This window comes from Lepisosteus oculatus, chromosome 18 (assembly GCF_040954835.1).
Source record: "Lepisosteus oculatus isolate fLepOcu1 chromosome 18, fLepOcu1.hap2, whole genome shotgun sequence".
Taxonomy (NCBI): Eukaryota; Metazoa; Chordata; class Actinopteri; order Semionotiformes; family Lepisosteidae; genus Lepisosteus; species Lepisosteus oculatus.
In genome coordinates, this window is record NC_090713.1 from 20245014 (window position 1) to 20265133 (window position 20120).

Genomic DNA, 20120 nt, shown 5'->3' on the forward strand with positions numbered 1-20120 from the left:
AGGCAGACCTGGCTGTCCAGAGAGGACAGGCTCAGTGACCACAGCCTGGCCATAACCACTGGACAAAAGCAGTACAGCTCCCAGATACACTTTCTGCTGCCCTGTGAGACACACTCTGGGATGAGACAGACATCCTTCCCTAAAAGAACACATCCGATCCCGGAAATTCCCACACCTGCCAGAATCAGCCCAGCTCCCGGTCCTACTGGGGGAGGAAACTCAACACCGAGAAAAGAAGAAAGAAGAAAAAGCTACTGTGTTAAACGTTTCCAATCGTCTTCAGGCAGCGCGCTGCGGGTTTGAATCTGTGTGCGCAAGAGGAAGCGAGGAGGGAGGGAGAGAGAGAGATGGTAATTTGTCATCTGAGTCTTCCCTTTTTAAAAAAAAAAGTTTCGAAACTCCGCCCTGTGATCTGAGAGTAAGAGAGAGAGAGAGAAGAGGATGGAGGAGGAGGAGGGGGGGCAGTTACTGTTTAACACGCTTTTTTTTGAGGGGGATTCAACTGAAAACAGCACGAAAAAAAAACCCGTCCGGGGCCCGAAACAGGAATTTCGCGGCGTGAAACCGCCGAGTGCGAAGGACGACGACGAGTGCGTCTTGCTTTAAAAGAAGAAAAAAAAAAACTACTTGGGCCTGAAAAACTTTTTTTTTTTAGATGTTGTTCTTCCTGTTTTTTATGGACTAAGCGGAGAAGCCGTACAAAAAAAAGCCGCTTGCGTGTTTTTTTTTTTGTGTGTGTGTTAGTGGGATGTCGCAGGGCACCGAAACCGGGATGTATCCAGACCAGCCCCGGTCTCTCTCTGAATCCCCTTGAACCGGTCTTGGAGTGAGAGGAGGAAGAGGGGAGGAAAAAAATAATAAAGACAGTCAGATTGCTTGCTTTCTTCTGAAAGGGGCGCAGAAGCAAGACGGCTCCCTTTCCTGCAATTCTCCTCCTGCCCCGTGTGGAGCCGCCGGCTTCCTGTTCTTGGGTCCTAGCCGGAGGTGGGCTCTCGGAACCGGGGCTGCGCTGCTGCCCGACTCGTCCCCCTTGGAGCCCCGGCCCGGCTCGCAGCTGCCGGATAGTGGCAGGGAGGGGGAGATACTGGAGCAACTGGGCGCTCTCCAGCTGCCGATAACCCCGTCTCCGCCGCAGAAGAGCCTCCGTCCTCTCGCCGAGTCTGGAGTTTTTGTTTGTTTGTTTGTTGGCTGTTGGGATTATCGGCTTTTTTGTTTCTTATTTCTCCACCACCACCACCTTCACCTTCCTCTCTTTTGGAAACGTTTAATTAAATTTAATTGAGGAACACGCGTCCCTCCCGCACCCTGTTGCACCCTCACCGCCGGCCGGCAGTCTGCTGAAGAAGAAAAAGAAGAAGGAAGTTTTTTTTTTTAAATTGAACTTTATTTTTATTTTATTTTTTACAAACGGTCCTCCGCTGACTCCCCCACCCTGTACAAAACCGTACAGTTTCCTGAGGGTGTAGGGGGTCGGGGTATATATATATATGTATTTATTTTTTTAATCAATAAAGGAGAAGTCCGTTGACTTCGATGGGGCCCGCTGTGCGCCGTGACGCGTCGGCGCCCTGGTTGAACTTTTGCGGGCCGCGAATCTCTCCCCTTCCGCCGGTAGGACTTGCGGACTGAAATGGAGACGTAGCAGTTCTCCTTATTATATGTTTCGGCGCAGGCTCGCTTCCCTCCCCCCTGTCCTCCTCCTCCTCCTCCCCTCCTCGGCGGTCTTTTCGTCTTCCGTTTCGCGGTCTCATCCCTCCTGCCTGGGACGCGGACTCCCAAGCGACCGGCGGCGGCGGCGGGCGCCGGCCTCCCTCCGCCCCGGGCCTCCTCATGAGCCGGGCCGGCGGGGCGGGACAGGCGAGGGCCGCGGCGCTTGCGAGAGACAGAGAGTGTGACTGACCGATAGACCGACCCCCCCCATCTCCTTCCCCCAGGGGGGGGGGGGGAAAGAGAGGGCTTTTTTTTCCTCTCCCTCCCCCCCCTCTCCCTCCGCAATGGAGCCGCTGAAAAACATTTTCGCCCGCGGCCCGCTGTCCGGCTGGAAGGCCGGCCTGGACGCGCCGCGGGCGGCGGCGGCGGCGGTGACGACGGGCAACTTCACCAACCCGGTGTGGACCGCCCTGTTCGACTACGAGGCGGCCGGCAAGGATGAGCTGACCCTCCGCAAGGGCGACCTGGTGGAGGTGCTGTCCCTGGACTCGGAGGTGTCCGGGGACGAGGGCTGGTGGGCGGGCAAGGTGAACAACAAGGTGGGCATCTTCCCCTCCAACTACGTCTCCTTCAAGCCCAGCGCCTACGGCCCGCTGCCCGGCCCGGCGGCGGCGGCGGCGGCGGTGGTCGGGGCCGCCTGCGAGCCGGAGGAGGTGGACTTCCGGGAGCTGAGCCTGGAGGAGGTCATCGGCGTGGGCGGCTTCGGCAAGGTGTACCGCGGCGTCTGGAGGGGCTCGCTGGTGGCCGTCAAGGCGGCCCGGCAGGACCCGGACGAGGACATCAGCGCCACGGCCCAGAACGTGCGGCAGGAGGCGCGCCTCTTCGCCATGCTGACGCACCCCAACATCATCGCCCTGCAGGGGGTGTGCCTGCAGGAGCCCAACCTGTGCCTCATCATGGAGTACGCGGCCGGGGGGCCCCTGAGCCGGGCGCTGGCGGGGCGCCGGATCCCCCCGTACGTGCTGGTGAACTGGGCGGTGCAGATCGCCCGGGGCATGCTGTACCTGCATAGCGAGGCCATCGTGCCCGTCATCCACCGCGACCTCAAGTCCAACAACAGTGAGTGAGCGCCGCCGCCTCTTCCTCCTCCTCCTCCTCCTCTCTCGTCCGCGCACAAGCCCTGCCTGTGCGTTTCCAGGGGGTGTAAAAGACGAGTCCGGAACAGCCTGGACCGTGACACAGAGAAACGCAGTCCTGGTCAGGGAGGGAAGATTTCTGGAAATAATAAGGATATTTTGATTAAGGGTGATGGTGATTATCCTGGTCAGGGAGGGCAGCGGCTTCCGCAGGGTTTCTTAAACAGATGATCATCCTTACACTTCTATAGCGCCTTTCTGGACCCTCCACTCGGAGCCCTTTACGGGGCCACCTCCACCTCCAGCAGTGTGTATCCCCACCTGGATGATGCACCGGCAGCCAGCAACTAGCATGTTTGTGGACTGTGGGAGGAAACCCACAGGAACCTGAGGGGGACGTGCAAACTCCACACAGACAGCACCCCAGGTCCATAAGGCAGCAGTGCTCACCACTGTGCCACTGTCCCGGTCTCATTCATCTCATTATTATGAGATGAATGGCCAGCAGCCATATCACCCTGCAACTCACCACTGGCAGCCCCACTGGAGCTCAGCAGGTGGGAGCCTGGTCAGTACCTGGATGGGAGACCTCCTGGGGAAAAAGCTCAGGCTGCTGCTGGAAGAGGTGTTAGTGGGACCAGTAGGGGGCGCTCACCCTGCGGTCCATGTGGGTCCTAATGCCCCAGTGTAGTGACGGGGACACTAGACTGTAAACAGGCGCCGTCCTTCGGATGAGACGTAAAACCGAGGTCCTGACTCTCTGTGGTCATTAAAAACCCCAGGGTGTTTCTCGAGAAGAGTAGGGGTGTTACCCCGGTGTCCTGGCCAAATTTCCCATTGGCCCTTACCAATCATGGCCTCCTAATAACCCCCCTCTCTGAACTGGCTCCATCACTCTGCTCTCCTCCCCACTGAGAGCTGGTGTGTGGGGAGCGTTCTGGCGCACTATGGCTGCCGTCGCATCATCCAGGTGGGGCTGCACATTGGTGGTGGTGGAGGGGATCCCCATTACTTGTAAAGCACTTTGAGTGGAGTGTCCAGAAAAGCGCTATATAAGTGTAAGCAATTATTATTATTATTATTATTATTATTCGCTTTAATTATGGGACCGGTTTTAACGGCTCCCCCCAGCTGCTCAGGATTTGGTGCACCGACGGTCAAAACCAGGATTGCGGATCCCAGGATTCCAGAGCAGCTTCGAACCCTCAGCCAGCCCCTGCGTCACCCGGCGGTTTGGTTCTGTGTGTTTCGGGGGGGGCATATATCGCCGACGCACACCTTGTCTGTAACTTCTCTTTGGCAAGGGGGGGGTTTGTCGCCTGTGCGCGACGTTGATTTCGTTCCCCCCGGCAACACTTCCTCTCGGCTCTGCTGTGATCAGGTTTTTTCTGTAGTTTTTTTTTGTTTGTTTATTCTGGGAATGGCAGACCTAGTTGAAGCTTAGGTAAGATACAACTACAGGAATCATATATACGGCCTCCGGTCTATATGGAGTTTGGGGCTGTAGGAAGAGAGACAGGACAGACGTGCCTTCCCTAGGGATCCATCCCAGTGTGGTCAGACACCCGTGTAATATTGGATGCCCTTCGATATCGGGTTGAGCTTCACCTTATGAGGGTAGAATCTACCGTGGTTGTTCCTGTCCCTGGCGCTATAAACTCTAATGGAAACAGGCTGTGTTTCAGGTTCAACGTCGAGTCAGTTGGCAACTCCCAGCCCTTCAGGATCTGCTGCTTTTAAAAAGACACCCCCTCCGGGACCGGGACCAGGACTGGAGATCCCAGATCTCTCCGAAATCGGGTTCATCTGGGAGTCTCCCGGCTTTAGTCCCTGTGTGAGCAGTCGATCCAGGAGGTTTCTCTCGTGCAGCTCCCCGGCCGATAACTCAAAATAAACCCTCAGCTTCACCCAAGGCTTAGTTCCCTTAGGTTAGCAGTGTTAGTTATGCAGCAAATTGATGAATTAACGGTCTGTGGAACCTGAGAGCTCAGTGATCCAGAATACTCCGGACCCTGCAGGCGATACAGCGGAGCTGCCGGTTCTATCCAGGTGGCTGCAGGGGTTCCTGCCCCCTGTGCAGTAAGCTGTGGCGTGAGAGCAGAGGGCGTGTTGGTACTTACAGCGGAGTTCAACTTGCATCAAGACGCCCGCAGGCACTGGCGAATGGGCTCTGTGCAAAATGAGACCCTATATAGGAAGCTTGAAAAAGAGCCAACAATTCAGGGGGTTGTCAGATCTCGCTTTTTTTTCTCAGGGTTAGAACAAGGGCAGCATGGTGGTAGAGTGATGAGCTTTACTGCCTCCCAGCGCTGGGGTCCTGGGTTCAGTCCCTGGGGTGCTGTCTGTGTGGAGTTTGCATGTTGCCCCCCTGTGTTCGCATGGGTTTCCTCCCACAGTCCAAAAGACAAGCTGCTGGGCTCACTGGCTCCTGGGAATACTGGCCGTGGTGGGGGTGTGTGCGCCCTGTGATGGACTGGGATCCTCCCCAGGGTGTACCGCCCGCCTTGTGTCCCCAGCTGGGATAGGCTCTGGCTCCCCCACAGCCCTGAACTGGAAGGAGTGGTGAGAAAACGGGCGGGCGAGTCAGAATTAACCTGGTACCCCACAAAGCAGCTGCAGGTGAGATTCCGTCAGGGGGGAGGGTCTATACTGGGGGTGGGGACGGGCTCCAGGAACATCTTTCCAGGAAAAAGGAATACCCCCCCCCCCCCCCCCCCACGTGCTGCCCCACGTGGTTGAATTGTTGATCGCGGTCAAGCGCGTGGTTTTATTTTAGAAACCGGAAGTGTGGCCTAATTTTCTCCCAGCTGCACAACAGGAAGTGTGTGTGTGTGGGGGGGGGGGGGGGGGCGTGCCATCGTGCACTGCATTGAAGTCTCAGGAATGGCAGGCACAGCCCTGGTTCCCTGGGAGGTTCCTAGTTCAGCTCCTGGCTGTGCCACATGCACCCCCCAGAGTGAGTTACTGACCCTCCCTGTGCCTCCCCCCCCCCCCCCTTCCACCTCCGGATCCGTTAGTAAACTAATGAATAAATGATCCGAGGGTCTTATCCGTCTGTTTCCTCAACAAGAAAGGGGATCACCTTCAATAGTCACTGGCTGGGCAGCTTGTTCCACCCTCCCACCACCCTCTGTGTAAAGACGTGCCTCCAGTTCTCGGTTTCAAATGCACTTCCCTGGAGTTTCCCCTTGTTTGGCGCTGTTCATTCGGGAGCGGTCCACTGGGCTGCCTCAGTCTGTGCTTCGGGGAGGATTTTTAAAAGCCTCCGGCTGGGTCCCTGCTCAAGACTGAAGGGATTCAGTTCCTCCAGCCCCGAAATGGACCCGGTTCCTCTTCTGCGGCCTGATTGCAGAGCCTCGGTGTCTTTTATGTGACTCTAGGAAGAGAGAATCTCCCAGTAGCTTTGCTCCAGCCACCACTGGTAAGGAGCCCAGGCAGCAGCTTGTAGGAATGAGGATTCAACAGATCAGACCAGTGACCAAGGTCATACGTCTCTATATTTTCTTTCTGTCCTGGGTTCTTAATTGAAGTGCGTAGGTAATTAACAGGTGGCTGCCCAGGTCTGATATAAGTGAAAGAAGAACCTCTGTTCCATAGAGAGCTTTTTAGAAGTAGCTTCTCGAGTTTTCTATGTGAGAAAAACAAAACAAAGACAGGAAGTAGAAACGTTAGGACAATAGATCGCAGGGTCTCGAGGGCAGGAGCCGACGCGGATATCGGATCATTAAAGGTCCTTCTGAAGAGGGAGGTTTGGAGTCCGGATTTGAAAGCGCTCAGGGAAGGTGACGCGCTTGGGGGGACAGAAGTCCAGAGCTCGGGGGCGCAGCAGGAGAAGACCCTGTCGCCCCCTAGCATGTGGTGTAGCAAGGATGCCCCTGAGGAAATCTGTGGCATTTGGCCCCCCCAGGGGCTTGGATTTTGGAAATCCCTGGACTCGATCCGATCCTTCCTTGGGTTTTCCAGCTCCGGAACTCAAATGCGTTGAGTTTCCCTCGACAACCTCGCCGAGGATCCTGCCATCCCTCCTCTCTCCGGCCTTTTGGGTGGCCTGGCCGCCGGAATGCAGACGTTTTTGGCCCAAAATCCCGGGAATCCGGGATCGGGAATGTCGGAGCAGTGTTTCCCCCAGATCCAGTCCCGAGGAGGCCAGGGACGCCCCCGCCCCCCCCCGGCTGGCCAGTGCGCCAGTGCCCGTCGGATCGTCCAGGGCGTGGAATCCCGGTGTTCCCAGTCGAGTTCATCAGGGCGTCTGCTGGTGTGGGAGCGCAAACGGGCCCTGGTGTGTGTGTGTGTGTGTGTGTGTGTTTCAGGGCTCTCAGAACTATTTGACCGTGTGTGTGTGTCCTGTGATGGACTGGCGTCCCGTCCAGGGTGTGCCCTGCCTTTCACCCGTTGCCTGCTGGGATAGGCTGGATAAAATGGATAGAGGGGTTAGGAGATGGGTGGGTGGGTGTTTCTTTGAAGGCCGTCCTGCTTCCTGCAGTGCCTGTATCCGGGTGCTGGCGGGAGGGTGGCTATGATGCGTAGTGAATGAAGTCAGATGTTTTCTGTGCAAGCCCATCCCGAGTCATCAGACATTATCAGGCCCATCTCCCCGGTCTGTCTCAGCCTTGTCTCGGGCCCCCGGCGGCCTGTTTCGGCTTGTCCCGTCTGCAACGACGTGCCTGCGGGCATCAGCCGCCTTTGTGTGTGTGCTCGCCGCACTCCTTGTGGTCTTTTTAAAGATCTAGAAGGGGGAAATATGAAATTGGCGCAATTAAGTCAATCCTGCGTTGATATAAGCTCTTAATACCCTGAAAAATTGATGACGCCGTGACCGCCCAGGAGCAGAATTGTGTTGCAGTTCCTGTTGAACTCCGACCTGCTCTTTGCCGTCTGGCTGTGTTTCGTATGCTTTATGCGAAGGATCCCCCGAGCATAAAGTTTCAACAGACGGGCTGGGCGGCCCGTTCCAGGCACCCGCCGCTCCGTGCGTAAAGGGGCGCGTTCTGTGTCCGCTGGCGTCCCGCCAGTTCGTGTTCCCCAGCCTTTTCGGGGTTTTTCCGGTTTTGAAAGTCGCGCCCTTTCTGGGACGATCCGGTGCGGGTTGTCCGTTCTGCGTCGATGGCTCGGGCGGCTGTTTCCCAGTCTAGAAAATCCCGCTGGCTGGGCCGATCGTCGACGGACGAAAGGCAGCTCAGTGTGAAACCGTTGGATTTCTGTTTTCAAATTCCCATAAGGCCTGGGATCAGGATCCCAGGTTAGTGTCCCCCCCCCCAGACCAGAGCCAGATATCTACAGGGGTCCTAATATTTTGGCCGGTGGGTGTATCCTCCCCCCCCCCCGCGATCAAAATAAGACAAAGGGAATATCTCCTCGCGCTGCCCCCCGACAGCTTGTCTGGCACGCCGCACGAGGAACGAGGTCTGAGCCGCCCGGACCGGTCCCCGATATCGCCGGCTGATCCGGCCCGGAATGAGCTGGAATTCCCGGTTTCTTCCCCTCGGGAATCAGAGGGCGGGTGGCTGGGAGTTGTGGGAGAGCTTCCGCCAGAGGACGGGCTCAGACGCCTGAGGGGTTATACCTGAGGGGAAACTGCTTGAACTCCGGGCTCTTGACACCCTGTTACCGAAGGACTGCTGTCTTTTGTGGGGTTCCCCCCCCCAATTATTAAGCAGTTAACCTCCTGACTTTCTTAGACGTGTTTTGTGCGAAAAGTTGATCTCGTCACTTTCGGCTCGTTTAGCTCGGTCTAGTTACCCGCCAAGCACCCTAGAGCCCAGTGGGGCAGTTCTCCAGTTGTGCAGGCCTGGGGTATCGAGAGCTCAAGTAGATCAAAAACCGGGGTCCCCCCCAGGACTTGAGTCTGAGATCCCCCCCTCACTTTAGCCTGATCATTTTTTTTTTTTTATTGTTGGCTTGAGTGCCACTGTCTGTCTGTGGCACTGTCTCTGGTCGTCTGCTGCTGTCTTGGCACCACGGGGGTCTCGAGCTTGATTGAAGCAGCCCCCCCCCGGAACATGTCCTTAAACAAAACGACCTCGTTCCCTCGTGGGAAAATTTTGACCTTGGATCGACTGTGGCTGAGTTGTTGGAGGATCGGGGCAGGTACAGGGGAGGTGGAGGTGTTGGTGTTGGTGGGGGGGGGGGTGTTTTTGGTTCCCAGCAAGATCGCTGTGTCATTGAACCCTTTTGAGCACACTGGCGGGGCCCCCCCCCCCAGCAAGATCGCTGTGTCATTGAACCTGTTTGAGCACACTGGTGGGGCCCCCCCCCAGCAAAATCGCTGTGTTACTGAACCCGTTTGAGCACACTGGTGGGGTGTGATCACCCCCCCCCCCCCCCCCAGACAAGAATAGCCAGCCCCCCCCTCCTGCACGGCGGAGATTTGGAGAACCACGCAGACTCCACACAGACGAGCACCCCGGGCTGCCCAGCGGCTTGGGTGGGTGAGCCCTCGCTCTTGGACAACGTGGGGCTGGGACTCTCACTCTCCCACGCGCATAACTGCGGTGCTTGTGCGAGGCACATCGCCCTGGTGAGCTCTCGTGAACCACACAGACGGGCACCCCGGGCTGCTTGGGTGGGTGAGCCCTCGCTCTCGGGCAACGTTGGGCCGGGGACTCTCACTCTCCCACGCGCGTAACTGCGGTGCTTGTGCGAGGCACATCGCCCTGGTGAGCTCTCGTGAACCACGCAGACTCCACACAGACGGGCACCCCGGGCTGCTTGGGTGGGTGAGCCCTCGCTCTTGGGCAACGTTGGGCCGGGGACTCTCACTCTCCCACGCGCGTAACTGCGGTGCTTGTGCGAGGCACATCGCCCTGGTGAGCTCTCGTGAACCACACAGACTCCACACAGACGGGCACCCCGGGCTGCTTGGGTGGGTGAGCCCTCGCTCTCGGGCAACGTTGGGCCGTGGACTCTCACTCTCCCACGCGCGTAACTGCGGTGCTTGTGCAAGGCACATCGCCCTGGTGAGCTCTCGTGAACCACGCAGACTCCACACGGACGGGCACCCCGGGCTGCTTGGGTGGGTGAGCCCTCGCTCTCGGGCAACGTTGGGCCGGGGACTCTCACTCTCCCACGCGCGTAACTGCGGTGCTTGTGCAAGGCACATCGCCCTGGTGAGCTCTCGTGAACCACACAGACTCCACACAGACGGGCACCCCGGGCTGCTTGGGTAGGTGAGCCCTCGCTCTCGGGCAACGTGGGGCTGGGACTCTCACTCTCCCACGCGCATAACCGCGGTGCTTGTGCGAGGCACATCGCCCTGGTGAGCTCTCGTGAACCCCCCCCTCTCCCCGTCAGCTGCCACTCCCTGCTCTGCTGCGCTGTGCTGTGCCGTCCCAGGACAACAATGCTCCCCTTCATCCCTGGGAATGCCCCTGCCTCTCCTGGAATGCTCTGCTCGCCTACGGGCACGGAGAGAGAGCAAGAGAGAGAGAGGGAGAGAGGGAGAGTCAGGCAGTCTGTCTCCTCCGTCCCCCTGCGCCCCGTGTCTCAGCCCCCCCTCCTGCCTCTCCGGCAGCCCCGATCGCCGGCCGGCTCGTCCCCCTATCCTCCCCTCCCCTCCCCTCCCCTTTCCATCCCTTCCTTGAATCCCAGCAAGCAACAGGCCCAAGGCGGGGTACACCCTGGACAGGACACCAGTCCATCACGGGGGCACGCCCACGCTCGCACCAGGGCCAATTAAAGCAGACGCCAGTGAACCCCCCAGCATGTCTTTGGACTGTGGGCGGGAAACCAGAGCACCTGGAGGAAACCCACATGAACCCAGGGGGAGAACGTGCAAACTCCACCCAGACAGCACCCCCCCAGGTGCTGTGAGCTTTGAGACATGTGGCAGGAGGGGGCTCTTGCTCTAGATGAGCCACGTGCTCTTGATGACAAGTGTCTGGCGTGTGTTTGTTGCTGCTGGTCCAGTAGCTGAGACGACACAGGGGGCTGAAGATCCCCCTTGGCATGCCCTTTATCACGACTGGAGGTTATAATACTCGAGAAACCCTGTTCGAGGGGGCACCTGAAACCAAAATACCGATGCCCTCTTAGATATGAGGAGGGCCTGCAGTATCAACAGTATATACATTGCACTGTGTGCACTGTAGTGTACGCTGCATGCTGCACTGTAGTGTACGTTTCACTCTCTGTACTGTAGTGTGCACTGCACTGGAAGCACTGTAGTGTATTTTTCACTCTCTGTACTGTAGTGTGCCCTGTACTGTAGTTTTCACTCCACTGGAAGCACTGTAGTGTACGATTCACTGTCTGTACTGTAATGTGCCCTGTAGTGTACGTTTCACTGTCTGTACTGTAGTGTGCCCTGTACTGTAGTGTGCACTGTAGTGTACTTTTCACTCTCTGTACTGTAGTGTGCCCTGTACTGTAGTTTTCACTGCACTGGAAGCACTGTAGTGTACATTTCACTGTCTGTACTGTAGTGTGCACTGTAGTGTATGTTTCACTGTCTGTACTGTAGTGTGCACTGTAGTGTACTTTTCACTCTCTGTACTGTAGTGTGCCCTGTACTGTAGTGTACGTTTCACTCTCTGTACTGTAGTGTGCACTGCACTGTAAGCACTGTAGTGTATTTTTCACTGTCTGTACTGTAGTGTGCACTGTAGTGTACTTTTCACTCTCTGTACTGTAGTGTGCCCTGTACTGTAGTGTACGTTTCACTCTCTGTACTGTAGTGTGCACTGCACTGTAAGCACTGTAGTGTATGTTTCACTCTCTGTACTGTAGTGTGCCCTGTACTGTAGTGTATGTTTCACTCTCTGTACTGTAGTGTGCCCTGTAGTGTATTTTTCACTGTCTGTACTGTAGTGTGCCCTGTACTGTAGTGTATGTTTCACTCTCTGTACTGTAGTGTGCACTGCAGACCCTCCTGATATCTGACAGAGTGATAGTATTTTGGTTTCAAGCGATCTCTGGAGAAGCATTTCTCAACTTTTTTTCGTACCAGGTACCCTAAGTGTACCCTCGTTCGAGGAGGGCTTAGTCTAAAGGCGCCCCAGACAAGATCAGCCTTTGTAACTGTCGGGTCCCAGCTGGAGCTGGTCAGCGCTGCTCCTTAGCATAACCCTGAAGACCCGCAGGACTGCATTTAGGGACGGTTTAGGACGGACCTCACCTCACAGGTCCGGCAGGGGTACGATTTGTGAATTGACCTCTCTCTCTCTCCCTCTCCGTCCACGTCCGCAGTCCTCCTGGCCCAGCCGATCGAGAACGAGTACATGGAGGGCAAGACGCTGAAGATCACGGACTTCGGGCTGGCCCGCGAGTGGCACAAGACCACCAAGATGAGCACGGCGGGCACCTACGCCTGGATGGCCCCCGAGGTCATCAAGTCGTCCACCTTCTCCAAGGGCAGCGACGTGTGGAGGTGAGGAGGCGGGCAGGCCGGGGGCGGCGGAAAACTACAGCTTTGGGTGGTGGTGGAGGGGGGCGTTTCATTACACAGAGAGTGGCAGGTGTGTGGAGCAAGCTGCAGCCCTGGGATCCTTATGGAAATTGTAAAAGAGCTGGGACAGATACACCGGTCAACTATAAAACACCTAAAGAAACGTCTTGTAAGCGTCTTAAGAAAAATAATTGTTTACTTGGCTCACTTTGGGGAAGTAATATTACAGGGCACGAATGGAAATAAGTCTGGATAATAAGTGGACATGATTTTTAAAGCAGTTTTAGATTAATTAGATTTAAGTATTCATATCACTGCCAGACTGACTAGAGGTCAGATTCTGTTTAACACCTCTGTTAACGCAGTACTGTGTCCGGATTGTCCCCTGTGGGCTTTTCAATCAGAACGTTAATTAACGTAATAATTGGGCAAATCCCTAATTGATCCAAGGGTGGCATGTTCACCGAGCGGTGAAGGCTGAAACTGACATGAAACACGGGGGAGAACATGCAGACTCCACACAGACAGCGCCCCAGGAGCGGAACTGGGGAAGCACAGCCGAGCAAGAGGGGGGGAGGATGGATCGGTGGAATTGCGCGTTCCAGAGGCACGGATCACGGAGACGGGCCGCGTTCGGCATCTCGGGGGGGGGGGGGAGGACTAGGGGTCATTTAAAAACAAAGTCCCGTTTGGAACAACGTCTGTTGTGTACCCCCCCCCACCCACAATCCTCTGGGCCCCCGTTCTGTCTGTCTTGTCGGCCGGGCTGTCCCCTGTCGCTGTGGGGCCCCCGGGGGCCGAAGACACGGGACAGCTGGATGCCCGGTGGCGTCGCGCAAGGCCATAATTACAGCCCTAAATCCGGCACAGGGAAAAGAGCCCTGTGGCGTACAGGCCCTACTTAAGAGCTCCCACGCTGCGAGCCGGCCGCGCGGGCTGGGTTCATTCCGGCGTGCCAGGGTGTAATTGAGGGTGCTGGAGCCAGCCTCCTGAGCCCTCGCTCTCGTCCAGGGATCTTTTTATACTCGGGGCTCGGGCCTCGCTCGTCTTTCCAGAGATGAAAGCGTCCGCGCCCAGACTGGGCCGCTGTGCTGTATGTGTGTCCCCTCGGGCCGGGACGCTGTGCTGTGTGTGTGTGGCCCTCGGGCCTGGACGCTGTGCTGTGTGTGTGTGGCCCTCGGGCCTGGACGCTGTGGTGTGTGTGTGTGTCCCCTTGGGCCGGGACGCTGTGCTGTGTGTGTGTGGCCCTCGGGCCTGGACGCTGTGCTGTGTGTGTGTGTCCCCTTCGGCCGGGACGCTGTGCTGTGTGTCTGTGTGGCCCTCGGGCAGGGCCACTGTGCTGTGTGTCTGTGTGGCCCTCGGGCAGGGCCGCTGTGCTGTGTGTCTGTGTGGCCCTCGGGCAGGGCCGCTGTGCTGTGTGTGTGGCCCTCAGGCAAGTGATGTTGAGCTCTGCCCCTGCAGAGGGATCACAGAGCCGCTGCCCGGGGGTCGTTCCCGGCCCGGCCCGGCCCGGCCCGGCCCAGCGAGGGGAGTAACCCGTGTCCCCTGTCCCGTCTTGCAGCTACGGCGTGCTGCTGTGGGAGCTGCTGACCGGCGAGGTGCCCTACCGGGGGATCGACGGCCTGGCCGTGGCCTACGGGGTGGCGGTCAACAAGCTGACCCTGCCCATCCCCTCCACCTGCCCCGAGCCCTTCGCCCAGCTGATGGCAGGTGAGCGGCGAGGTCGCCCGAGCCGAGCCCCGGGCCGGCCCCCTCTCCGACGCGTTTTGTGTCGAAGCCTTTCTCCTGCCCCCCCCCCGGTGGGGGCGGTGCAGTATAGCGCCCCAGTCACGAGGCTGCAGGAGGAGAGTAAAAGAGTGTTTTTGGGGGGGTTGTGGTACAGGACAAGCTTGGCGGGAGGGTGTCGCTCCTCCTGACCCGCTGGGTCACCAGATGGTGGGGCCTCTGACATGTGGGTGTGTCGGGGGGGGTCTGTCTGCGCTCAATCCCCCTGCACTCCAGCGTGCGAGAGGATGGGGGGTCACCAGGAAAGGCGAAGTCTATTTTTTTGGGGTGCCGTTTTTCTGATCTGAAGGGATGTGAAAGGGAGATCAGAGACTGGTTGGTTTTATCCTCAGTAACCAAAATCGGGCAGTGTTTCACCAGGGGACTGTTTTCCAAAAAAAACAACAACATGTGCACACCGGTATTTCATGTGTGTTGGTGTTAAAAAAAAAAAAATCCCGTCTTCAAAAGCCACCAGAATGACTGTTTTAGCCTTAAAATGGAAACGTTAAGAAATCACATTTGTCAAAAAGGATTTGACTCGTGTGTCATGATACCCTGCGGCTGTGTCCATATGTTTTAACGAAACTTGAAGACGTGATCTAATCTTAGCAGTTTCACATTGCACCCTTTTAGATGAGAACGAGTCGCTTCCTGCCTTAAAAGTCCGATTTTGTACTATTGAGTTCACTATGGATACTGTTGGGAATGAAAGGGCGGTCAGAGACTGGTTGCGTGGGACAGCCCGAGTTGATCTCTGGTCCCCTCGTGGGGCTGGTGGCTGTGTGTCGGGTTGCCTTGTGCATGCTGGGGAGAATGAGGAGGAGAAGGAGGAGGAGGAGAGGCGCCGGAGCCTTCTCGAGAGCGCCCCGTGTTTGACTTGGGCGTCTGTGGCAGAGTGCTGGGACCAGGACCCCCACCGCCGGCCCAGCTTCGCCTCCATCCTGAGCCAGCTGACCGCCCTAGAGCAGCAGGTGCTGGAGGAGATGCCCCAGGACTCCTTCCACTCGCTGCAGGAGGACTGGAAGGAGGAGATCCAGGGCATGTTCGACGAGCTGCGCGCCAAGGAGAAGGTCCGTCCCGGGGAGGGGGGGGGGGGGGATGGGTCTGTCTGTGTGCACGACTGCGTGCCTGAGGGTGTGTGCGTGGCTCTTGTCTGGGCACGATTGTGTGCTTGTTGGGCGTGTGTGTCTGCGTGCACCACTGTGTGTGTGTGTGTGTGTGTGTGTGTGTGTGTGACTTTTCTGTGTACACAACTGTGTAGCTGTTGTGCGTGCATGTGTGACTCTTGTGTGTGCACGACTGTGAGCCTGTTACATGTGCATGTGTGACTCTTGTGCGTGCACGACTGCGAGCCTGTTGCCTGCGCGTGTGTCTCTTGTGTGTGCACGACTGTGAGCCTGTTGTGTGTGGTGTGCGACGCTTGTGTGGGCACGACTGTGAGCCTGTTGCGCGCGAGTGTGTGACTCTTGTGCGTGCAGGACTGTGAGCCTGTTGCGCGCGAGTGTGTGACTCTTGTGCGTGCACGACTGTGAGTCTGTTGCCTGCGCACGTGTGACTCTTGTGCGTGCACAACTATCCGCCTCTTGTGAGCGTCTTTGTCTGCATGCACGGCTCTTGTTCACGCGTGTGTCCGTGCAGGAGCTGCGGTGCCGCGAGGAGGAGCTGAAGCGGGCGGCGCTGGAGCAGAAGTCCCACGAGGAGTTCCTGCGGCAGCGCGAGCAGCAGCTGGCCCAGTGGGAGCAGGACGTCTTCGAGAGGGAGCTCAGCCTGCTCATCCTGCACATGAACCAGGAGAAGCCCAATGTCAAGAAGCGCAAGGGCACCTTCAAGAAGCACAAGCTGAAGAGCAAGAATGGCGAGAAGATCAGCATGCCGCAGGGTAAGACCTCCGGGCCAGCAGGGAGGCTGGCAGGCGTCCTGATTTATCAGGCTCGGAATCGGCACAGTGATCATTGTGCACCAGCAGCCCCCACCTGGGAGACACACAGTGATCATTGTGCACCAGCAGCCCCCACCTGGGAGACACACACAGTGATCATTGTGCACCAGCAGCCCCCATCTGGGAGACACACACAGTGATCATTGTGCACCAGCAGCCCCACCTGGGAGACACAGTGGTCATTGTGCACTGGCAGCCCCCGCCTGGGGGACACCCAGTGCTCATTCTGCACCAGCAGCCCCACCTGGGAGACACACAGTGATCATTCTGCACCAGCAGCCCCACCTGGGAGACACACAGTGATCATTGTGCACCAGCAACCCCCACCTGGGAGACGCACAGTGACCATTCTGCACCAGCAGCCCCACCTGGGAGACACACAGTGATCATTGTGCACCAGCAGCCCCCACCTGGGAGACGCACAGTGACCATTCTGCACCAGCAGCCCCACCTGGGAGACACACGGTGCTCATTCTGCACCAGCAGCCCCCACCTGGGAGACACACAGTGCTCATTCTGCACCAGCAGCCCCCACCTGGGAGACACACACAGTGATCATTGTGCACCAGCAGCCCCCACCTGGGAGATGCACAGTGACCATTCTGCACCGGCAGATCAGGGGGCGAAACCGCCGTACCCAGTGAATGAGGGTGGGAGTCGAGGGAGCCCAGATTGGGCGCGCCCGATGAGGATGTTAGCCAGGATGCAGAGTATATTCCTGGCGCTACTCCTCCACCTTAACATCTGTAACGGGTGCCAAGCGGGGGGGTTTTTTTTCTTCGCCTGCTCAGCAGCCCCTGGCGTTCTGTGCGCTGGCTCTGCAGCAGTGGCCGAACTGGTGCTGTCCGAGCCCGTGTGGTCACCGCTGCCGGGCAGTAATGACGCCGCGGGCTGGCGGCGTGCCCGGGGATCGGGGGGGGGAGTGGTGGACTGTGTAGGAGTCTCCCAGGCCAGATTGCACCCTTGCCAAGTGGCACTGGGTGGGGAGGTCAGGCTGCCGAGCGAGCCGCTCCCTGGGGGCTTCCTGCGCGGGCTGGCCCCCCTCCAGCCAGCGGCATCGGCCGAGATTTAACCCCTCGGCTCCGGGAGCCGGGAGCAGGAGCATTGAATGGGGGAAACGCTGTTTGACGCTTTTCTCTCTCTCTCTCAATTCAATTCAGTTCAATTTAAGGGACTTTATTAGCAAAGCAAAGGAAAATAATAAAATTAATATGGAACAAAACGTAAAATAAAAGTAAAATAAAATCTAGACATATTACAGACATTTAGAGACATGTCATAGAGTATGTACATATACTGTAAACATATTGAGCATTGTTGGGAGACAGGCTCACTGTTCCTTAGGCTGGGACAGGAGATCACACACTGTATTATTATTATTGAGAGACTGGCTCACTGTTCCTCAGGCTGGGACAGGAGATCACACACTGTATTATTATAATTGAGAGACAGGCTCACTGTCTGTTCCTCAGGCTGGGACAGGAGATCACACACTGTATTATTATTATTGAGAGACAGGCTCACTGTCTGTTCCTCAGGCTGGGACAGGAGATCACACACTGTATTATTATTATTGGGAGACAGGCTCACTGTCTGTTCCTCAGGCTGGGACAGGAGATCACACACTGTATTATTATTGAGAGACAGGCTCACTGTTCCTCAGGCTGGGACAGGAGATCACACACTGTATTATTATTATTGAGAGACAGACTCACTGTTCCTCAGGCTGTGACAGGAGATCACATACTGGGCTGCCAGATCAACTGAGTTCCCTCCTCCCTCTCCCAGTAGGATTGGGACCCGTTGTGATTCTGGCAGGTGTCGGAACTCTGGGACTAGATTTCTGAATTTCTGAAAAAGAATGTTTCTCTAATCCCAGAGTATCTGTCACAGTGCAGTAGGAAGTGCACCTCTGTCTCTATTTCTCCCCGCTGGCAGTGGGAGCACAGCCTGTCCTCTCTGGGCAGCCAGGTCTGCCTGTGTCCAGTGTGTGTGTCCAGACTGTGGTCACTGAGCCTGTCCTCTCTGGGCAGCCAGGTCTCTCTCTCTCTCTCTCTCTCTCTCTCTCTCTCTCTCTCTCTCTCTCTCTCTCTCTCTCTCTCTCCAGAGATGTTTAATTGCACACGGGTGCGTTCTCAGTTTAGATCCTGCAGAAAAAGGGGCGACGACATACAGTTTGTGTTCTTCTTATGCGTTGTGTCGGTACAGCCTTCAGTGCTGCTGTTCATTTCCTTTCCAGACACAGTGGACGCCCGTATGTCCATCTCTTCTCCCGATGACCGTTTTTCTCCTCGGTGTCTCTCTCTCTTTCTCTTTCTCGCCGTTTCCTCCTGCGCCTGTTGCTTTGTGCCCAGTGCGCTGGATCTCAACTTCTCACTCCCTCTGTGCAGATTTCATCCACAAGATCACGGTCCAGGCCTCCCCGGGGCTGGAGAAGAGGAAGAACTACACCGAACTGGGCTCGGGGTCGCCCTCCTTCGGCCCACGTTTCCGGGCCATCCAGCGTGAGTCACTGTCTCCGCCCCTGTGCTCTTGCACGCAGCTCCTCCCCTCTCTCTGCCCCCTGTTCTGTCCCTCCCCCATCCTTTAGCCCCTCCCCTGGCTCCGCCCCTGTCCTCTTGCATGTAACTCCTCCCCCTGTAGCTCCTCCCCCTCTCTGCCCCCTGTTCTGTCCCTCCCCCATTCTTTAGCCCCTCCCCTGGCTCCGCCCCTGTGCTCTTGCATGTAACCCCTCCCCTCCGTAGCTCCTCCCCTCTCTCTGCCCCCTGTTCTGTCCCTTCCTGTCCCTCCCCCATTCTTTAGCCCCTCCCTTGGCTCTGCCCCTGTGCTCTTGCAAGTAACCCCTCCCCTCCCCTATGTAGCTCCTCCCCCTCTCTGCCCCCTGTTCTGTCCCTCCCCCATTCTTTAGCCCCTCCCCTGGCTCCGCCCCTGTGCTCTTGCACGTAACTCCTCCCCTCTCTCTGCCCCCTGTCCTGTCCCTCCCCCATTCTTTAGCCCCTCCAATTGCCCCCTCTTTCTTCCTTGCCCCACTCTCTCGTCTCTCCCAGGCCCCCTCCTTGCTCCCCCAACCTCGGATCTCTTAGTTTGCTGTTGGTTATTATTTTTTTTTCCCCCTTGAATGTATGAGATGGCTGCACTTTGGATTCGTACCAGCAGGGGGCAGGCCGTGGCCACATTTGAGAAAGAGAAAGAGGTTAGGAAGAAAAGCTGTTTCCTTGTGGAATTTTCCATCTGCAGCAGCTCTCCTATAGCGCGCCCAGCTCCGACAGCCCCGGACAGAGAGGTGGATTGCAGCGTACCGAGCAACACCCTCGGGTTTCTCTCGAAATGATGGGGCGTCTGTGTTCTTGGCTGTAGTCATCTGGGGGGTTTGAGCAGGACAGGTGGCAGGGATTCCTAAGGCTTCAGTTACAGGGCCGGCTCCCGATTCCTGAAGCGGGTGGTTGGTCCAGTTAGGGCTTTGCTTGGGCGCCGAAGCTCAGCTGGTGTGAAAATCGGCAGGCGCTTGAGCCCGCGGAAGCAGGATTGGGAGCCCCTGGCTTGTGGAAACACAGCCATCACCCTGAGCCCGGCCCGCTGAACCCCCGACCCAAATCGATTCGTCAGCGAAGGTTCTGGTGGGGCAGTGAAAGGTTGGGATAGAGGGGACAGCTCCAGATTGGGGAAAGGGCCACCCTTTCCTGTCTCCAGCCCCAAATAAAGCTGTATCTGTATTTCGTGGGCCAACACCTGCCCCCTGCCTTGGTGATCACAACAGATGTCCGTCGATGGAGTTGGGGGGGGTGCGTCTCTCAACCTTAAGACCCCAAAGCTGGGAGGAAGAGGTCTTGTTACTCCTTTAACGCTAGTGGAGAGTCAGCTCTGACATCGCAGCCGAGCCGGCTGCTCCAGGCACCCACCACTCTCTGTGTAAAGTGCCCTCTCTGTTCTCCGTCTTGTAATCTTCCCTATCCGAGACCGAAGAGCGAGGCGGTAGCTCCTTAGTTTATGGACCTCTTGCTTGTTAGCGATCGCACTGCGAGAGAGGCGGACTGTGATTTTCACTTTGCTCCTCTCCCTGGTCTTGCAGTCAGCCCCAGTGAGAACAGCCGGACCTGGGGTCTGGGCTCTGCGTGGACGCTGGACTCCCTGTCCAGTAAATACCCCAACGGGGAGAGACGCCTGGCCGCTCCGTGGAGCCCCCAGAGCCCCAAAGTCCTGCATCTCAGCTCCCCGGACAGCAGGTAACCAACCCCATCTCGCCCTC

The 20120-nt window shown here is 57.3% G+C and overlaps 1 protein-coding gene across 2 annotated transcripts in view; it reads left to right on the forward strand.

Annotated features, from left to right (window-relative positions):
• The first annotated feature begins 430 nt into the window (after window positions 1–430).
• The window catches only part of LOC102695953 (mitogen-activated protein kinase kinase kinase 11), a 33112-nt gene continuing 13422 nt past the window's right edge, over window positions 431–20120 (forward strand). For both annotated transcript variants that reach the window (XM_069180369.1, XM_069180370.1), the window contains exons 1-7: window positions 431–2769; window positions 11970–12150; window positions 13730–13878; window positions 14830–15005; window positions 15574–15814; window positions 18265–18378; window positions 19944–20097. In XM_069180369.1, coding sequence (XP_069036470.1) covers window positions 1995–2769; window positions 11970–12150; window positions 13730–13878; window positions 14830–15005; window positions 15574–15814; window positions 18265–18378; window positions 19944–20097 — 1790 coding nt within the window. In that variant the 5' untranslated portion in view covers window positions 431–1994. The remainder of the gene's footprint in view (window positions 2770–11969; window positions 12151–13729; window positions 13879–14829; window positions 15006–15573; window positions 15815–18264; window positions 18379–19943; window positions 20098–20120) is intronic.